This window comes from Acomys russatus, chromosome 16 (genome assembly GCF_903995435.1).
Source record: "Acomys russatus chromosome 16, mAcoRus1.1, whole genome shotgun sequence".
Classification (NCBI taxonomy): domain Eukaryota; kingdom Metazoa; phylum Chordata; class Mammalia; order Rodentia; family Muridae; genus Acomys; species Acomys russatus.
Genome location: NC_067152.1, coordinates 2,714,073 through 2,734,391, shown reverse-complemented (window position 1 = coordinate 2,734,391; position 20,319 = coordinate 2,714,073). Strand labels below are relative to the sequence as shown.

The window sequence follows — 20,319 nt, the reverse complement described above, 5'->3', positions numbered from 1 at the left end:
AGCTGAGTGTCCATCGTCTGAGAGACAGCCAGCACTAGGTCCCTGTCCCCAAGAAGCTTGCAGACATCAAGCAGTAAACAGGAGGGAACACAGCTGCTTTCTATGGCTGGTGTCGGGCAGCTCCCGAAGCTGGCCTTGAGCTGAGACCTACAAAATGAGGAAGGGCCACCTTGAGGTGACTTGACGGGAGCATATCCCAGAGATAGGGAATTTGATGGTACAAAGGCCCTGAGAGAGGCCTGGGCTTTAGTTTATGGGGTTAGCCAGGCATGAGATGGGGCTTAGGAAAAAATAAACAGAATTAGATTCTTTCTAAGGACTAAGTGTTCTCTGGTTCTGTCAGAGGTGACTACTAGAACCAGGAGGTCAAGGGAACAATTCCCAAAAGATTTCTCTGTGGCCTCAATGGGGCAGAGCCAGAGACACTGCAGGAGCCGGTGGCCACTTGGATGGCAACAGAAGAGGCTGAAAGCCAGCATTGTGAGACCTAAGTCCATGCTAACCATAGAAAGCATCCAGGGGCTGCGTAGAGGGTACCAGGGGCAGCAGTGGCAGCTGATGTGCCGGGTGCAGCAGTATGTGCAGCAACATCGCAGTAAAGCATCCAAGGGAAGTGGGGAAATAGCACTACTGAGGGCAGAGGGCAGTATGGATGGGGTCTGGGTTGAATAAAAGGAAAAAGGTGGTGAAATCCAGCCCATCTTGGATCTGTATACAGAGAAGCAGACCTCAGGTGAGGGCAGGCCTGAGAGCAGCAGTTAGGAGACGCTAGCCTTGCCTTGGACAGCCCCTAGGAGGCAAGTGGAGAGCTGGGGTCTCTACCTTGTGGGAGGACCCTGGGAAACACAGCATGGGGCATCCTGCCTGTGGCCCCCATCCTGGTCCCTGACCTCCTCCATCTCAGCTGCCAGTGAGACGCCCTGTGCTCAGAGACTGCAGATTAAGAAACTCACAGGTTAAAACACAGTTTTTTAAATAGTACAACTAAAAAAAAAATTTTTTTTTGTTATGGGCTTTTTCCTACTTTTTAAAAATTGTAGTAAAAACAGGTACAACATAAACTGGGTGTGGTGGCTCCCTGAAAATCCAGCACGCAGGATGCTAAGTGAGGCAGGGGAATTTCCAATTTAAGGCCAGCCCAAGCTTCCTAGTAAGACTTGGCCATAAATAATAAGAAATAGATAAATAGATAAATAAACGGGGGTAACACAGACTATATCATTGTACGCATTTTTTAAAGCTTGAGGACAACATTGGCTGTTGGTTCATGTGCATGTATGTTTGCATGGGCATGTGTACCACATGGGTGCAGGAGCCTGAGGGGCCAAGAAACGGGGGTCAGATCCCATGGAACTACAGCTCGGAGTCTGAAAGAAAACAGCGGGCACGCCTTATGAGCTAAACACGGAAGTCAACGAGCAACCACAAGACAAAAGTGAGGAGTGAGGGGAAAGCCCAGTGTGCCAGAGAAAACACGGGCGGGCTTTGGCCAGTGCCTGGAAAGAAAGAGATAAAGAGGAAAAATACTTTTCTGAAAAGTTGGCCGACCCAAAGGAGCTGCACAGCTAGTGCTGTCTCCATAAGCAACTGCCCATCTCGAGTGTGTTGTGGGGTTTTTTGTTTTTGTTTGTTTATTTGTTTTGTTTTTGTTTGTTTGGGGTTCTAAAAATATATTTTATTAATTTATTCATATTACATCTCAGTTGTTATCCCATCCCTTGTATCCTCCCATTCCTCCCTCCCTCCCATTTTCCCCTTACTCCTCTCCCCTATGACTGTGACTGAGGGGGACCTCCTCCCCTGTATTTGCTCACAGGGTATCAAGTCTCTTCTTGGTAGTCTGCTATCCTTCCTCTGAGTGCCACCAGGCCTCCCCATCCAGAGGACGTGGTCAAATATGGGGCACCAGAGTTCATGTGAAAGTCAGACCCCACTCTCCACTCAATTGTGGAGAATGTCCTGTCCATTGGCTAGATTTGTGTAGGCTTTAAAATTTTTATTTATTTTATTTTATTTTATTTGGTTTTTTAAGACAGGGTTTCTCTGTGCAGCCCTGGCTGTCCTGGACTCGCTTTGTAGACCAGGCTGGCCTCGAACTCACAGAGATCCGCCTGCCTCTGCCTCCCAAGTGCTGAGATTAAAGGCATACGCCACCACACCCCGGCTCCATCATGATTATTTTTATGTGAACGGATCAGCATGCTCACAACACTGCCCAATCATCAGCATTATCCATTTCCAGAACCTTCTAGAACTTTGGATTCATTAAACCTTTGGGAAACTATATGGATTTGCTTTTTCTTTTTTTTCTTTTTTAATTTTTTTTGGTTTGGCAAGACAGGGTTTCTCTGTGTAGCCTTGGCCATCCTGGATTAAAGGTGTGCACCACCATGCCCCACCCCCAGCCTGGGTTTGCATATTTTGGTTAATCAGATCATGCACTCACTCAGTGAAAATGAGCCCCCACAAAGATGTCCCTACATCCCAGGTCCCTTCCAAAGGAATGACTTTTCATTTTCTGTCAATTCTTTCAGAGATATTCTCGCCATAAATAGAAAAGCAGAAATGTGTGACCTTTTATTTGTATGCCAAGGAAACACACTGCTTTATGCCTTATGTTTTGTTATTTACCAGTAAGTCTGAGGTCGACAAATATGGCCCAGCAAGTAAAGACACTGCCAAACCTAACCAGAGTTCAGACCCCAGAACCCACATGGTATAAAGAGAGAACTGACTCCCCCAAGTTGCCTTCTAATCTTCCCGTGCCCGCGCACACATACACACAAATTAAAAGGTAGTTTAATATTTTAAAATAGTAAATCTGGGGCTGGAGAGATGGCTCAGCGGTTAAGAGCACTGCCTGCTCATCCAAAGGTCCTGAGTTCAATTCCCAGCAACCACATGGTGGCTCACAACCATCTATAATGTGATCTGATGCCCTCTTCTATCTGATGTTCTCTTCTGTCATGCGGGCATACATTCAATAGAGTGCTTATATACATAAATAAATCTTTAAAATAAAATAAAATAGCAAATCTGAGCAAATAAAGGCTGTTAGTACGTCAGAATATCAATATAGCTTCCAGATCAGCCTGCACAGACCCACTTCACTCTTTAAAAATATTTTTTATATTTCTTTATTGACTTGTTGAAGGGGCCCATTTGAGTGGCAGCATCCATGTGACAGTCAGAGGCTAACCTGGCTATTGAGAGAAGCCAGGTCACTAAGCCTGCTTCCTCATTTTAAAGTCTGTATGATGTTCTGCCCATACAGGTGAATGGTACTGTTTTAGTCACCCCCGTGCTCACTTTCAACTTGCGACATTCGTCTATTGATGCTGCGCACCCACCGTCAGCAGCAGGAACGAGCTAGCACTGATTAGGACACATCAAACACATGTGAGACCCTTCAACATCCCTCTGACCTTCACATGCATGCCCAGGTGTGCGTGCACACACACATGCACACACGCACACACACACATGCACACATACATACACACACACGCACATGCACTCACACCATGCTGTGCACACTCTAATAAATAGATAAATAAGCAAATAATATATTAAAAGCCACATAATCCTTGGGCTTAACAATCCTCTACTTGGGAAAGTCTAAAGAGATATTCTTACAGGGAACTAAGAAACAGGCTTGGAGATGTTTAGCATGCTCCAGGGCCTGGGTTTGGCTCCCCAACACCACAGAAAGAAAAGGGAATGAAACAACAGGAATAAGCATTATAGTGTATTTAGCGTGTTGGTGAAGGCAAAGCAGAGAGCAGTCTGACGGCTCAAAAGCAGAAGAAAGGAGAAATAAATTATACTGTGTTCACCTCATGAAATAATATGCAGTGGTGAAAACATTGTAGCTATATACATCAACTGGAATAAATCTTAGGAGCAATGATAAAATAATAAAATAGTAAAATAGTGCACACTTTTAATCCCAGCACTCAGCAGGCAGAGGTTGGTGGATCTCTATGGGCTCAAGGCCAGCCTGGGTCTACAGAAAAGTTCTCATTAGCTAACCAGAGATATATAGTGAGATCCTGTAAATGAAAAGAAAGGAAGGAAGGAAGGAGAGAGGGAGGGGGAGAGGGAGGGAGGGGGAACGGGAGGGAGGGGGAGCGGGAGGGAGGGGGAGAGGGAGAAGAGCCAGTGGGAACCCACAAGGTGGAGGCAGAGAACCAACTCTGCATGCTGTCTCTCACTTCCATATATGCACCATGGTGCACATGCCCACGCATACACACAAACAAATAAATAAATGTGAAACTAATTAAGCTGAAGGCCAGGCATGGTAGCACACGGCGGTTGTAACGTGCACTGCACTGTTAAAAACCATCAAGTGCTTGAACTTGCTGGGAAGTGGCGTCTGGAAACAGGGTTGCCCAACTCCACTTGAGACACAAGCGTGTTCCTGTCAACGTGTCCTTCAATGTCTGGATGTGGGCTGGCCCCCTAACCCCGTGACGCGATAGAAGAGGGCAGGAAAACCGCCCAAGGGGGAACACACTGCGTGGTTCTAGCTGAAGGTCAGCCATTTCCAACCCTGTTCTATCAGTTATGCACACACGTGGGAGAGGAGCTGGAAGCCAAAGACTTAAGTTGATTGCCTCAACTTCCCAAGCTGGTTTCTGCTGCACGCCGTGGGCACCGGGTTGACGGCAATAACAGATGTCATCTCTGCTGTAGAAACCGATATTTTACTTGAATACCTCGCCTGGGTCACTCTCCTCTGCCTGGATTGTTTTGTTTTTGTTTTTGTTTGGGGAGGAGGGTGCTCCAGGAATGGTCTTAATGGGTCAGGTGCTCAATTAAATGTTTTCTTACCTACATTCTATTCATTATTGATTCTTTTTACTTTGGCTTGCTACATACTTAGCGACTCATTCACTTTCCAAACCAAAAATACGGCCATTGTAGATTATTCTCCAAACTGTGCTACGTACCTGTAATACCAGCACTCAGAAGCTGAGGCAAGTTGATTGGCAAATTCTAGTCCCAGCTGCATCCTGCTGCTATGATGCGTGCCACAGCCAAAAGCAACCGGAGGAGGAAGATCACCGTCCGTCACCAAGGGAAGCCAAGGCAGCAACTGGAACAGGAACAGAGGCCGAAGCCATGGAGGGGTTCTGCTAACTGGCTTGCTCCTCGTGCTTGCTCAGCCTGTCTTCTTATACAGCCCAGCACCGCCCGTCCAGGAATGGCATCACCCACAGGGGGCTGGGCCCTCCCACATCAACCATCAATCAAGAAAATGCCCCCACTAACTCACCTATAGGATGAGCATCTGATGAAGACAATTTCTCGGTTGAGATTCCCTCTTCCCTGATATGTCTGGGTTGTGTCCAGCTGACAGAAACAACCAGCAGAGCCAGCCTGGATACATAAAATTTTTCCTCAAAAAAGAATGAAAGAAAGAAAAAAGAGCTGAGGAGATAACTCAGTCAGCACTAAAATCTGTATTTGATCCCAGCATCCAGATAAAAAGTTGGGTGTAGCTGGGCAGTGGTGGCACACACCGTTAATCTCAGCACTCAGGAGACAGAGGCAGGCAGATCTCTGTGAGTTTGAGGCCAGCCTGGTCTACAGAGTTGTGGCGCCTGCGCCACCGCGGTACCGAGTCGAGGGCGAGCGACTGCGGATTTAACTCATGCCTGCCTCCCTCCACACACACACACTAACACAGCGGGTCCTTCGTGCTAAGAGAGCAACAGTCGCAGCAGCAGCTGTGGCAGTGGTTTATTCTTCTCCTCCCCCACGGTTCCAAAGAGCCTTCTTATAGGCAGCAAAACAGGCATCCTCCTCCCAGGTGAAATCCCTCAAGAGGTGATTGCACACAGGAGGACAAGTCTCGAGGAAGGGAGGGGCGCGTTCTCAGAGCAGTAAACATGACTAGCTAACCAAGATAAACCCAGACATGGAAGCTGCTAGAAACAGGACATGAAACAGCAAGACAGGCAGGCAGCCCAGTTGGGCCCGGTTCCTACACAGAGTGGCGTCCAGGACAGCCAAGGCTACACAGAGAAACCCTGTCTCAAAACAAAACAAAACTGGTCTGATGTTAGGCAGTTGTAATGCCAGCAATAGGGAAGCAGAGACAGGCAGATCCCTGGGGCTCCCTGGCCAACCAGCCTAGCCTAATTGGCAAGCCATAGTCCCAGGGAGAGACCTGGCAAGGCAGGTGGTTCCTACAGAACAGCACCTCAGCTTGACCTCTAGCCCCCACACATTGTGCACACACAGACATATATGCACTGCACACACACACACCAAAACTATTGAAGAGAGTTCTGAACCACACAAACAATATCAGATAGTATTTATTTATGTAAATTTACATAATAAATTCACATGATAAATTTACATAAATTTATATAATATACAAAATAAGTGTGTAAAGGAATAGAGTCAAATTCAAGATAGTCCTTGCCTTGGGAGAAAGTAATGGGATGGAGGAAGAATATTATACCGAGATTTCAAATACATTTGTAACTTTTTGAAGAATTAAAATATAGATAAGAAAGTTTATTTTTAAAAAGTTTATCATTTTAATCACCCCATTGGGTTGCTGTGGGTCAAACCCCCTGAATGCTAGACAACCCTCTGACACTGGGCCCTTTGCCACCCCTTCCATTTTAACCTAAGTGTGTATTTCAGGCTGCCGGCTGTGCAACAGTCATTGCTATGTCTGAAACTTCTTCCTTCGGCACATTACGAAAGCTCCGTACCACTTAACAATAACTCTCTGTGGTGGCTTGAATGAAATGGCTCCCGTAGACTCATAGGGCAGTATTGGAGGTGTGGCCTTGTGGGAGTGGGTGTGGCCTTGTGGGAGTGGGTGTGGCCTTGTTGGAGGAAGTCTGGGTGGGCTTTGAGGTTTCAGAAGCTCCAGCCAGCCCAGTGTCACTGCTCCCTGCTGATCCAGATGGCTTCCGGCCATGATGATAATGGACTAAACCTCTGAACTGCAAGCCACTCCCAGTTAAATGTTTTTATAAGAGCTTCCATAGTTATGGCAGCTATTTACAGTAATAAAACCTTAATTAAGACATTCCCCATTCTCTTTCTATAACTTTTTTTTTTTAAAGCTCAGGCTGACTTCCAACTCAATATGTAGCTAAAGAGGGCCTTGAACTTCCTGGTCCTCCTATCCCCACATTGCTAGTGCTGGGATTACTGGCATGAGCCAGCACACCAGTACAGTTGTGGTTATTAAAGGCAGAGTCTTTCTGTGCTGCCCAGGCTGGCCTTGAACTCCTGGGCCCAAGCAATTCTCCAGCCTCAGTCTCCTGAGTATCCGAGACAATAGGTACCCGAGACGCTATGTGCCAGCACCCCCGGGGTCCAACATTTATTTTCCAAGGAACTGGAATGATTTGCTTTAAAGGCAGCTGATGGGCGCAGACAATATTTACTCTAGATTCCAGGCGTTTTTGCATGAGGGAGACATCCTCTAAATTTAAGAAGTGAAGCGAACTATAATTGAAAGTTACTGCTTGCATTGTTAATACTTTTGAATTGCATCATTAATCTGAAGCCATTTGCCTCGGGTTTCAAAATTATTAGTTTCAGTTTCTTTCTGCTCCTCCCTCACCTGGTGCTCGAGCATCAACCCCGAAGCCTCACACAGTCTAGGCAAGCGCCCTCTCAATGAGCCCATGTGCCTGCCATCCTAGCCCACTTACCTTACTGCAGCAGTCAGTCACATGCACAAGACTCCTTGAACCAAAGCTCTGAACCCTAGAAACCTCTAACCTGGAAGTCATGACTCATGGGTTCTGTCCCAACCTAAGCCTCAGGCCAAACCTTCCTACCCTCCATGGTTCATTTCTAGGGCTTACCAAGGACACAACACTGGGCCTTGTGGGACATCTGATCTCCGGTAAAGATGGCCTGTTTTCAATCTCTTCTCTCTCCTGCAGGTGAACCTGCCTTTGTCCAACCTGGTAGTCTGGCCAGTGTAAAGGGACAGAGCCCAGTCCTGGCTAATATAGAGGGACAGAACCCAGTCTTGGCTAATATAGAGGGGGACAGAGCCCAGTCCTGGCTAATATAGAGGGACAGAGCCAAGCCTTCCCCACCTCCAGTGTGTGGGGACCAAATATCAAGAAACTTGGCTGTGAGTCCCAGGTTTGCCTCATTGAACATGGAGCCTGACCCTCCATCTCTCCAGGGCCCAAGTTCCAGGGAAGAAGCAAGATGAGAGCTCCAGGACCCACTTTATTATTATTATTATTTATTATTATTATTATTATTATTGTTGTTGTTGTCGTTATTAATTTATTCAGACTACAACTTAATTGTTCCTTTAATCCCAGCACTTGGGAGGCAGAGGCAGGTGGATCGCTGTGAGTTCGAGGCCAGCCTGGTGTACAAAATGAGTCTATGACAGCCAAGACTACACAGAGAAACCCTGTCTCAAAAAACAAAAAACAAAAACAACTCAATTGTTATCCCATCACTTGTATCCTCCCATTCCTCCCTCCCACCCCACCCCTGCCCTATTCCCCTTGTAAGAGAAATATAGGAGATGGGGAAATAGAAAGATCCAGAGGATCTTAGAAACCTACAAGGAGAACATTGTAATGGGTGGATCCGGGCCCACGGGGGTCTGCTCAAACTATTGCACTAACCAAGGACAATATAAGTCATAAGCATCAAACCCCTACTCTGATCTAACTAATGGACAGGGCATTCTCCACAGTTATGTGGAGAGTGGGGACTAACTCTGACATGAACTCTGGTGCCCCATATTTGACCACCTCCCCTTGGTGGGGAGCCCTGGTGGCACTCAAAGAAAGAATAGGCAAGCTACCAAGATGAGACTTGCTAGTCTGTGACCATAAAGTGGGGGAGGAGGTCCCCAGGACCCATTCTTTACAGGGGTTGTAGGAGAGCAGGAAGACAAAGCCCCTCTGTGGGCTATTTAGCCCGTTACCAAAGGCTCCTAGGCATGTGCCATCTGCGAAACCTCATTCGCTAAGTGTTAACTGGTCCCTTCTGCTAGGCCTAGCACTCGTAAATGTACTGTGACGAGGGTGATGTGTTGCTGAGAGTGTACATGATAAATCATCAGGAAGCCGCATTTTAATCTCTTAGCACTTCATTTACCCTGCAAGTGGCACCAACTATATGGCAAACACCGAAGCTAACTGGCTTGGCTGGGCACTCAGGCCACAGTAGATGCAAAGGTACAAAGGAGGCCGGTGTCCCCAGAGTGCCTGGCTCCCCTCCCTCCTAATTTACCCTCCATCATCGTCATCATAGCCAGCCCCCTGCAGACTGCAGCACCGGGCTATTGCTGGGGGAGGGGATGGGGGTGGGGCGGCTCTGGGTAAACATTTGCTGAAATGTGGAGCCATGAATAAATGAACAAACAAGAACCCCTGGAAAGGCGCCTCTCCACCAACCAGCAACGGTGTTTGGAGTTGCTCTGCCGACGGCATCTCCTTTGGCTTAAAAATTCCCGTTAATACAAAGAAGGTTCTATCAGCACAACCTGGCAAGAGTCCCTGCAATCATCAGAGAAAGAAGGCCAAGCTGGGGCAGAGCTGGGCAGGGCTGTGGGAGGGGTAGGGGGCGAGGGTGGGGGAAGGGTGGGTATGTGGGAACCAGCAATGGCCTTTCCTCCTTCAGGTATATGTATACTAGGCAGGGACATCAATTAAGGGCATCCAGCCAACTGCTGAGTAGAGGCTGTTTCCTCAAAAGTACATGGCAACTGCAATCCCAGCGTTAGAGGCAGGGGTGGAAGGATCAGAAGTCTAAGGCCAGCCTCAGCTACACAGTGAGTTCCAGGCTATCCTGGGCTACCTGAGCCCCTGTCTCAAAAAAGAAAAAGAGCCTGGCAGTGGCGCACACCTTTAATGCCAGCGCTCAGGAGGCAGAGGCAGGCGGATCTCTGAGTTCAAGGCCAGCCTGGTCTACAGAGCGAATTCCAGGACAACCAGGGCTACACAGAGAGACCCTGCCTCAACAAACCTAAAGAGGAGGGGGGGCGTGGAGGGAGGAAGAGAGGAAAAAGAAAAGGAAAAAAGAAAAAAAATGCACATCACCTACTAAAAGAAAAGGTTTTTACTGTTCATTCTGGACCAAGAAGCAAACCAAATCAGACCCCCAACTCTGATCTTGGCAAATCCTTCTAGAAATGCCCCCCATATACCATACCCCACAACTTCTGTTAGGCACTTATTTCCTCAGGGGAGAGGTGCTGCCGATGACATGTGTGACAGGTGTCAGGGTGGGGCAGCTGCCATTTGAGCATCGCAGTACCACCCCATTAGCACCTCCTAAACCAGCCTCTGCTGTGTGTAAAAATAATCCAGAGGTGCTTGCTTAGACACATCTGGAACTGCACACACCTATTCTGGGTCAGTGAGTGTGAGGTAGGGCCCTGGAATCTGCATTATTCATAAACATTCATCAAGGTGGGACAGACAGACAGCCTGGCCATCCTTTGTGGAGTCTATTTTATTTGCAGAGGGCCTTTGAGAGAGTCTGTGGGGGTGAGCAGACTGTGCTCAATGAACCTTGCTTAGTGGGAGGGGGGGGGAGCAGCCCACTCCAGCAACGTGATTGATTAGACTTGGACAGGCCCAGCTGCTTAGAGATTCCCCACCCCGCCTACCAAGAATGTTCTTTTGTCAACAGGTTTCCTGTCTATGTCCTCACCTGATCCTGGCAACAGAGCAGCTGATGGCATTCACCCAATAGAGAAACTGAGGCAGGCACATAGCATAGGGTGATGGTTGTGCCTGGGAGACGCAGCAAGTGGGCCGACTGGCTGCCAGGTAGTATGCTAGGCACCTTCTGCCTGGATTCCCTTTAGTCCTGGGACTGAAACTCCTCACACAAAGTCACACCCAGCCACAGGGAGGACAACTCAGTCGTAAGCCGTGGTCTTTCCAGAAACTGGACCTCTCTCTAGATGACAGCAAGTGCACACCTCAGCTTCCTGGGGTCCCATCCCATGTCAGCAGAGCTCCCGGAACTGGAGCTGCAAAGCCGGGAGCCTGGCCTACACACCACCTCCCCCGTGGGTATCTTGGGATTCCCTAGCTCAACACACTTTCCTACTTCTTCTAGATTTTTCCTAAGAGCTAGCTCCCACAGGGACAAGAACTGTGGGCTGCTCTCCCGGAAAGCCACTCCTTCAAAAGGTCAAGAAGTCGGGGGACACTGGTCAGCCCCTCCTCCAGGCCCAATCTCCCCATGAGCCCATGGGTCAGACTTGGACTTAAACAGAACACAGGGTGAGGAGTTGGTATATCCCGGTTCCTGCGTCCAGTCCCACTTGCCAGACACTTGACCACCTGAAGCCTGTTTGCTGGTGTACAAGAGGATGACCTGTTCTTTTTCCTCCCCGACAGATTTGTGGAGACTGTCTGCTGCTGTGTTTTGATACTTGTGTCTGTCCCCCCTCTGCCCCCCCTCCACCCATAGTCACTTTATGATGCAGCTACCTGACTCAGGAAAAGTCACAGTGTGTGTGTGTGTGTGTGTGTGTGTGTGTGTGTGTGTGTGTGTGTGTGTGTATAAGGACCGAGCCCTTTCAGTCATCATGAAACGGGAGCCTGCTGAGCCCAGGTGCCCCCCCCCCACCCCCTCCCTCAGACTTTGACTCTCAAGAAGGCTGGGGAGGCTTTCCCAGCACCCAGAATGCCACTTCATTCCCCTGTAATCCCTGAAGCTTGGCTCCCTCCACTGCCACCCTGTCTCCATCTGGCTGTCCCCATCCAACAAGTCTCCTGGGGATCCTGAAAAACAAGGCTACCTGTGCAGCCAGCTCCACTCTGAGCCACTCCAGCTATGTAAGCGGGCAGGAAGGGGAGGGAAGGGAACAGAAAATGGAAACAGTGTGGGGGTGGGTGGGGGTGGGGAGGGGTTGGGGGTCTTGCTGTATAACCCTGGCTGGTTTAGAACCCCTGTATAAACCAGGCTGCCCCCAAACATGTGCCAATCCTCTTGCCTGTTTCCTGAATACTGGAATTAAAGGCCTTTGTTGCAGCTCTCAGCAGCCAGCAGTCCCCCTGGGTTGTTCTCTACACCTGGGCCTCAGCTTCCTTAGCTGCAAAGTGTAAACAAGAATCTCTGGCTCACCCCTCCCCAGATCTCGCCAATGGGCAGGACATTCTCCACGATTGAGTAGAGAGCGGGGTCTGACTTTCACACGAACTCTGGTGCCCCATATTTGACCACGTCCCCTGGATGAGGAGACCTGGTGGCACTCAGAGGAAAGACAGCAGACTATCAAGAAGAGACTTGATACCTTATGAGCATATACAGGGGGAGGTAATCCCCCTCAGTCACAGTCATAGGGGAGGGGAGTAAGGGGAAAATGGGAGGGAGGGAGGAATGGGAGGATACATGGGATGGGATAACAACTGAGATGTTATATGAATAAATTAATAAAATACATTTTTTAAAAATTAAATTAAAGGGCTGGAGAGTTGGCTCAGTGGTAAGAGCACTGTCTGCTCTTCCAAAGGACCCAGGTTCAATTCCCAGCACCCACATGGCAGCTCACAACTGTCTGTAACTCCAAGATCTGACACCCTCACACCAATGCACATAAATTAAAATTAAATTAAAAAAATAAATTTAAAAAAATTAAAAAAAAAAAAAAAAAAAAAAAAAAAGAATTTCTGGCTCCAGGCTGGGCAGTAAAAGAATCAGTAAAATAGTGGGTGGGCCACGGCTGGCCGAGTAGGACATGGTTTCCAGAGACAGGTGGTGATCACTCCAGCACAAAAGCCAGGCCCACGGGAGCTGTAACCCAGTACTCAGGCAGGACGATCAGAAGCTGAAGGCTCAGCCCAGAGCTAGAGTGAGTCCAGGGCCAGCGTGAGCAAACTGGTGACGCCTTGACTCTAAATAAGAAAGACAAAGAGGGCTAGGTGCAAATAAATTCAAGACCAACCTCAGACAGAAGGAGTTTAAGGCCTACTGGGCTGCTCGGCAAAACCCTTTCTCAAAATAAAGTCTTCGGGGTCTGAGGATGTATGGGCTCAGAAGCAGAGTGCGCCAACTGTGTGTGAGACCCTAGGTTCGGGCTGGAGAGATGGCTCAGTGGTTAAGAGTGCCACCTGCTCTTACAAAGGTCCTGAGTTCCAATTCCCAGCAACATGGTGGTACACAACCATCTGTAATGTGATCTGATGCCCTCTTCTGGCCTACAGGTGTACATGCAGGCAAAAACCTATACATAATAATACATAAATAGGGCTGGAGAGATGGCTCAGTGGTTAAGAGCACTGTCTGCTCTTCCAGAGGTCCTGAGTTCAATTCCCAGCAACCACATGGTGGCTCACAGCCATCTATAATGAGATCTTCTGGTGAGCAGGTGTACATGCAAGCAGAACACTGTACATGTAATAAATAAATAATTAAAAAAAATAATACATAAATAAATCTTTTTTTAAAAAAAAGAAAAAAAGAAAGAAAAGAAAAATGAAAGAGGGCAGAGAGAGAGTGAGAGATTACATAATTATCTCCATTTCTCTCCAGTGAGTCCAGTCTCTTACAGGAAGGAAAAAAATCAAAGCCAGCTTAGTGAATTCCTTCATGCCTAATGTGGGGCCTCACCACACCGCTGGGAAACTGGAATTAGTCCCATTTCACAGATGACCGCCCCCCCCCAGAATGCTCCAACTAAGAGCACTAGAAGAGGCCCCCTCCTCTCATATCTCCAGCCCTCACCTTGCATAGAGCTAGCGCTCCACATGCCTAATTCAGTCAGACTCAATAGGGCAGTGGTTCTCAACTGTCCTAATGCCGGGACCCTTTAACACAGTTCAGCACGGTGTAGTGACCCCCAACCATGAAGTTATTTTCATTGGTACTTCATAAAGGTAACTTTACTACTATTATAAATAATAATGTAAATATCTGTGTTTTCCCATGGTCTGAGGTGACCCTGTGAAAGCTCAACACCCCCGCCCCACAATAGGTCGCGACCCACGGGGTTGAAAATCTTTTGCAATAAAAGGACACAGCCAAAAATACTAAGCCTCTCCCCCGACGCACGCCAGTGAAAACCAGAGTAAACAGGATTCCATCCACACCAGGCCAGGACTTAGTGGTGAGACACCTGTATAAGCAGCAGCCTGTTCCCAGCACAGCTGTTCCCAGAAGGCTGGCAGGGATTTGTTTAGCTGCCTGGCCGTGGGAGGCACAAGTGGGCCGGCAGCACGAGTGGGCCGGGGGCACGAGTGGGCCGGGGGAACCTTGCCCTTATACTCCAGGAGGTCTCCTCTGCCCTGGCCCTGACCATGCTGTGGCCCAAGTCCTCACTCAGCCTGTCCTTGTGGGTTTTTCAAAGCACTCAGGACTGAACGAAGACCTTGATCTGGATGCTTCTGTTTGTATGTGACCTGAGGGTCCTACCAGTGTCCTGGGTGCACATGTCTTGCTAGCATATTAACAGCCTGTTCCTGATTTCCTGCCCACTTCCCTCTACATAGGAGGGTTTTTTGTTTTTGTTTTGTTTTGTTTGGTTTGGTTTGGTTGGTTGGTTTTTCCGAGACAGGGTTTCTCTGTGTAGTCTTAGCTATCCTGGATGTGCTTTGTAGACCAGGCTCACCTTGAACTCGCAGAGATCCTCTGCCTCTGGCTCCCTGTGTGCTGGGATTATAGACGCTGTGGTGCGCCACCATGCCTGGTTCAGGACAGGGTAGGGGGGCGCGGGGGGGTGGTTAAGGAGTTCATATTCACGTCCCCAAATGGCTTCTATAACTGTGGGTTCTGTTGAGCACAGTAAGGAAGCCTTGAGAATATGTGTTTCTCGCGTGTATGTGCATGCTGGGGAGGTGCACCATGCCACAGCATCTGACACCACTGCAAGTATCTGTAGCCTGTAGCCTGGAACGGGCGATCGGTGTCACTTGAGTGTCTTTACACACATTTGTGTGTGTTTGCAGTGCCCTGCACACCTGCGCATGTCCCACAGGTGAATGCAGCCCCTCGTGGGCTGCCTCACGGGGGGAATGAATGCCACGCGGGTCCCGGCCTGCGAGTGTAAGTGAGGGAAGGCTCCGAGTGGCCCTGCGCGTCTCCCACGTGTGTGTGCGCGCGCCGTGTGAACGCGAGTGAGTGGTTGCTCTCCTGGCTCGCTCGCTCCCTCGCTCTCTCCGTGCCCGCCAACCCGCCAGCCCGCCCGCCCGCGCGCGCAGCCCGCACACTCACCGCTTGGTTGCTGCCGGGTGACGCGGGCTGGGCCCGCCCCCTGCTGCCCGCCCCACACTCACTCGCACTGGCAGCCGCCAAGCAAGCAGCAGCGGCGTCAAGACCGTCCGGGAAACACGCCGGCGATGCCCGCAGCACCCGCCGTACCCCGCGGGACCTGCTGAGTTGCCCACAGGCCGGGGTTACACCGGGCCGGAACGGGCCGCGCGCCGCGGCGCTGCCTGCATGACCCTCCGGCGGCGTGGGGAGAAGGCGACCATCAGTATCCAGGAGCATATGGCCATCGACGTGTGTCCCGGGCCCATCCGGCCCATCAAGCAGATCTCCGACTACTTCCCCCGCTTTCCGCGGGGCCTGCCCCCCACCGCCGCGCCCCGCGCCACCGCACCCCCAGACGCCCCCGCGCACCCTCCTGCAGCCAGCGCCGGCCCCCGCAGCCCCTCCGACGGCGCCCGCGACGACGACGAGGATGTGGACCAGCTCTTCGGAGCCTATGGTGCCAGCCCAGGCCCCAGCCCGGGCCCTAGCCCGGTAAGGCCGCCCGCCAAGCCCCCCGAGGACGAGCCGGACGCCGACGGCTACGAGTCAGACGACTGCAGTAAGTTTCCCAGTCGCCCGCCGTGCGCCCCCTCCCCGCACTCGGGTCCCCGAAGGGCAAGCGCATCCGCCGTCTGGCACACCCATACACAAGAGCTGGGAAGTTTGGGGGCGTCCTCTGGGGCGCCCAGTTTCCGGGCCTCCGCTCCCCGGAGGGCGCCCCGCACCCCTTCTCGGCCCGCGCGCCGGGAGCTCCAACGCAGGCGGCGGCTTTTGTTCCCGGGAAGGGCGGAGCTGCGCCGGGGAGAGACACCAGTTGCTGCGGGCCGCGCGGTCGCTCCCGGGCCCAGAGCCCTCTGCGGACAGTCCGGGGTAGCCACGGGGAGAGCTGGGGACCCTGCGGCGGCTAGGGAGGGCCCGGCGGCCCTCACTGCGCCGCGGCTTTGCTGATGCGCCGGCCGAGGACAAGGACCGCGGAGCCGCTTGTCCTTTGGAAAAACCTTGGCGGTTCCTCCTCCCGCGTCTGCGGACCCTGCCACGGCGCTGGCTCTGGCCAGGGACCTTCGCCCACCTGTTACGCTGGCTTCCCCGGGGCAGGAGGGTCCCCAGCCGCGCCCCCTCCTCCCGGACTCAGCCCCAGGGAAACAGCAGACACCAGGGTCCCCACAGCCAGGCCAGGAACTCTCCTGGTATTTTTGTGTGGTACCTGACCTGGCACACCAGGGACCATCCAGGAAGCCTAAGAGGGAGGAGGTCACAGTTCCTGCCCCATGGGTTTGCTGGGATCTGGGGCTGGGGCTGGGGCTGGAGCTGGGGGATCACTGCATGGAAGGGCTCCGGCCCAGCTGTGACCCTGGTTCACTTAGAAATAAAGAGGTCAGTTTCAAATCCTAGTCATGGGTGCCATGGGACCGTGGAGGGGTGCAGGGGAGTCCCATAGCAGCTTCCCCAAGGCAAAAATGCAACCTCTCCCTGGTGCAACATTGGTGGTTGTGCCTTGCCTGGGCGTTCCCCAGGACCTCTGGGCTAGGGCCTGGCTTCCCCCCCTCCCCTTCCCCAGCATAACATGTCCCTCTGCAAGCTAAGGATGGGAGTTCACAGTGTCACCCTGGGAACAGACACCTCATTTCACTTCAGGAAGCCCATCAACAGGGTCAGATCAAGCCTCTCGGTGGGGAACACTGCCTTTTGTGTGCGTTCTAGGCCTGGACCCTCTCACTCGGGGCGTATCAAAGCCGTACCCCAACTATGAAGGCTGGGGAGCAGGCCTCGCCTTCTGCTGTCCTGCAGGCTGGGGCAGAATTTTATTAAAGTCGGCAGAGCTGTGGCCTGGATTTACTCCCTGACTAGGGCCTGGCGCTCTGTGCAAGGATCCAGGCTGGCTGGTCTCTAGGGAGGCCCTAAGTAGGACCACAGTCAGCCCCCTGGGGAGAGGGGACAGGAAGTGGTTTGCCTGCAGCCGAGGGAATGACCAGGTGGACAAAGCTTGTGCCCGAGCCTCAGGCCACCCTCCAGGCGCCATAGCAGCCCAGGGCATTACATGAGGCCAAGAGGGAAGAAACCTAGTCATTTTGGCTGTCCTAAAACCCACCCAAAAGAATAAAACAAGCTAGAGGCCCCACCTCCTGTCTGTCAGCTCCACCGGCTCAGGCCACAGGTGTCCTAGCTGGAGACTGCGGGCTCCTAAGAGTTGGGTCCTAGATACAGCTTTCTCAGCTGGAAACTGGGCGCTGGCCACACCCGGATCACTGGGGCACACCAACAAAGTGTGGAGAAGAGGTCTGGGTGTTGCAGAGGCTGAACCAGGAGCCTTGCTTCTTACTGGGGATAAGAGCGTGTGAAGGGGGGCTCTCCTAGGCCGGGAAACCCTGAGCAGGACCACCCTGTACCTCCTTGTACCTGGTACCCGAGGCTGTGCACCCGCTGAGCTCTGACAACCAGATCCCTTAGAATAAGCCTAAGTGATTCAAGCCAGATGGTTCACTGTGGCTTTAGCCAGGGTTATGCTATTTGCTGCTCTAATTATTGGATTATCTGTTCAGACAAAAAGAAACGAGGGCGGTTGCTCTGTTGTCCGGGCAGAGGGTAAGAACAGCCTGTTTGCTTAGCCCTGTTCCCCTCTTTGAAGCTCCCTCCCTTGCTGGTCACCTCAAAGTGTGCACGTATGGACACTTGAAAACACACACACACACACACACACACACACACACACACACACACACACACACACACACACACACACACACACCCTTCATTCTCTGCTGAGCTTAGAAGGCCAGTGAAGAAGACACAGCATCACCCTAGGCTCCTGTTCCCAGGTGTCCCAAGCTACTTGTTCCCCATGTGCAAAGGAAACCCAGACCACCCCACCCCGCAAGCTGCAATGACTAAGAGGCTCTAGGCTAGCAAGTGCCATTAAATCAATTCAGAGTAGCTCACACTAGCAGGGCAGCAAAGGTCCTGCTGCAGGCACCAGGGGGAACTGCAGCAGCCCTCCAGCAGGTCTGGAGACAGGAGGCTTCCGTCAGTCAGTCAGTCAGTCCTTCCAACCCAGCCAGCTCGTTCCCTCCTGGGCTGAAAACCAGGGCAGATTTTCTATTCCCGAGGGCATGCAGATGAGGAACATCAGATGTGAAACAGTCACAGTGGTGGCCTCTGTCTCCATCAGCTAAGTAGGACCCTCATGATCCAAGGTGGCTGCTGTGGGTCCAGGCATCACAATAAAGTCTCAGGTTTGATTTTTTTTTTTTTTTAATTTTTTTTTCTACTCTCGAGTCTAGGATCCAGAAAATTTCTCCTAGAAGTTCCCAGGAGACTTGTCCTTTTATCTCATTGGCTCACGTGTCTGTGTTCCCGAATGACTCACTCAGCTAGGTCAGGACAGAACCCTACAGAGGTCCAGAGCAAGAAGGAAGTGATGAACCATTGTTGGGTCTTCCTAGAAGGTTCTCCTGAACACGGGCAAATCCCAGTTGCTGACAGATGTGACCTATCGCGTGACCTCTTCCTTCACCCAGAACTTACTTGACCTCAGCCATATTCTGCCCAGACAACGACACAACGCCAACTAGGTGTCAGGCACCGTATGGGGGGCCAAGCATGGGCTGGACCACAAACTCTGGTCTTAGGATGCTCACAGAAACCCAGCAGTGAGGGATAGGGAGGCAGACGTACACAGAGGCCTCGAGGCCTCTGCTCTGAGGCTGGCGGAAGGGGAAAGAAAGCTAGCATAGTGAAAGGGGATGTTGGGGGTGGGGCAGCAAAGGACCGGAAGTATCAGAAACACAGGCTAGTGGGGGCACAAGAGAACCAAGTGTCTGAGGCAAAGTGAAGAGACTAGTCAGGTGAAAGTGATCACACAGAAGGGTTTAAATGCCAAACCAAAGAAGCCAAATCTTGTCTAGGATGCGATGAACTTTTGAGCAGCTTGAAGTGAGAGGAGAAAAGAGATGTGTATGAAGGCTTAGCTCTGTCTCTAGGCTCTGTGGAATAGAAATATATCATTTATTCCTCTGCATCCTCCCCCATAGTACGTACCTAGTTCACAGTGCCTCAGTTTCCCCACCTATGAAAACCATGGCAGATTTCCTATTCCCAAGGGCATATGGGTACAGAACATCAGATGAAAAGCTTTCAAATCAGGTTTGACAGTTGTCTAGGATTTCTTGCCAATTAAAAAAAAAAAATCTTAGGGCTGGAGAGATGGCTCAGCGGTTAAGAGCACTGACTACTCTTCCAGAGGTCATGAGTTCAATTCCCAGCAACCACATGGTGGCTGACAACCATCTATAATGTGATCTGATGTGCAGTGTATACATAACAAATAAATCTTAAAAAAAAAAAAATCTTTTTTTTGAGATAGAGTTTCTCTGTGTAGCCTTGGCTGTCCTGGACTAACTTTGTAGGCCAAGCTGGGCTTGAACTCACAGCAATCCACCTTCCTCTGCTTCCCAAGTGTTGGGATTAAAGGCGTGTGCCACCATGCCCAGCTAAAAAAAATTTATTAGCCAGGAGTATAATAGTGCATGATTTTTAATCCCAGCACTCAGGGAGGCAGAGGCAAGCAGATCTCTGTGAGTTCAAGGCCAGCTTCATCTACAAAGCGAGTCCAGGACAACCAGGGCTCTTGTTACACAGAGAAACCCTGCCTAGAAGAAAACAAACAAAACAAAATGTTTTATTGTATTTTTAATTGTGTATGTGTGCCATGAGGTGTTGCACGTTGTAACAGCACACATGTAGAGGTCAAAAGACAACTTTGTGGAGTTAATACTCTCCTTCCATTCTATCCTAGAAATTGAACTCAGGTCGTCAGCCTAAAGCAAGTGCGTTTACCCACTGGGCTATCTCATCAGCCAGTGCAACTATTTTAGAGGCTGACGTTTTTTCTTCCAAATACAAAACAAAAAGGACTGATTTCTGATTCCCGGGGGGGGGGGGGGGGGGGGTGAGTGGGTCAGGCGAGGTCAAGTGCTGACCAAGGTCACGACCAGCTGCCTGTCTGCGCCAGCCCTGTTGGGGAACGCTTGGCCTTGGAGGAAGCAACAGGGCCTTGTTCTTGATTCTCTCTGAATTAGCCCCATTAAAGCG

At 50.8% G+C, this 20,319-nt stretch overlaps 1 protein-coding gene across 1 annotated transcript in view; it reads left to right on the top strand.

Moving 5' to 3' along the window:
- Positions 1–15,256: 15,256 nt before the first annotated feature.
- Positions 15,257–20,319, top strand: part of Doc2b (double C2 domain beta) — a 29,308-nt gene continuing 24,245 nt past the window's right edge. The window contains exon 1 of the mRNA XM_051157979.1: positions 15,257–15,790. Coding sequence (XP_051013936.1) covers positions 15,418–15,790 — 373 coding nt within the window. The 5' untranslated portion in view covers positions 15,257–15,417. The remainder of the gene's footprint in view (positions 15,791–20,319) is intronic.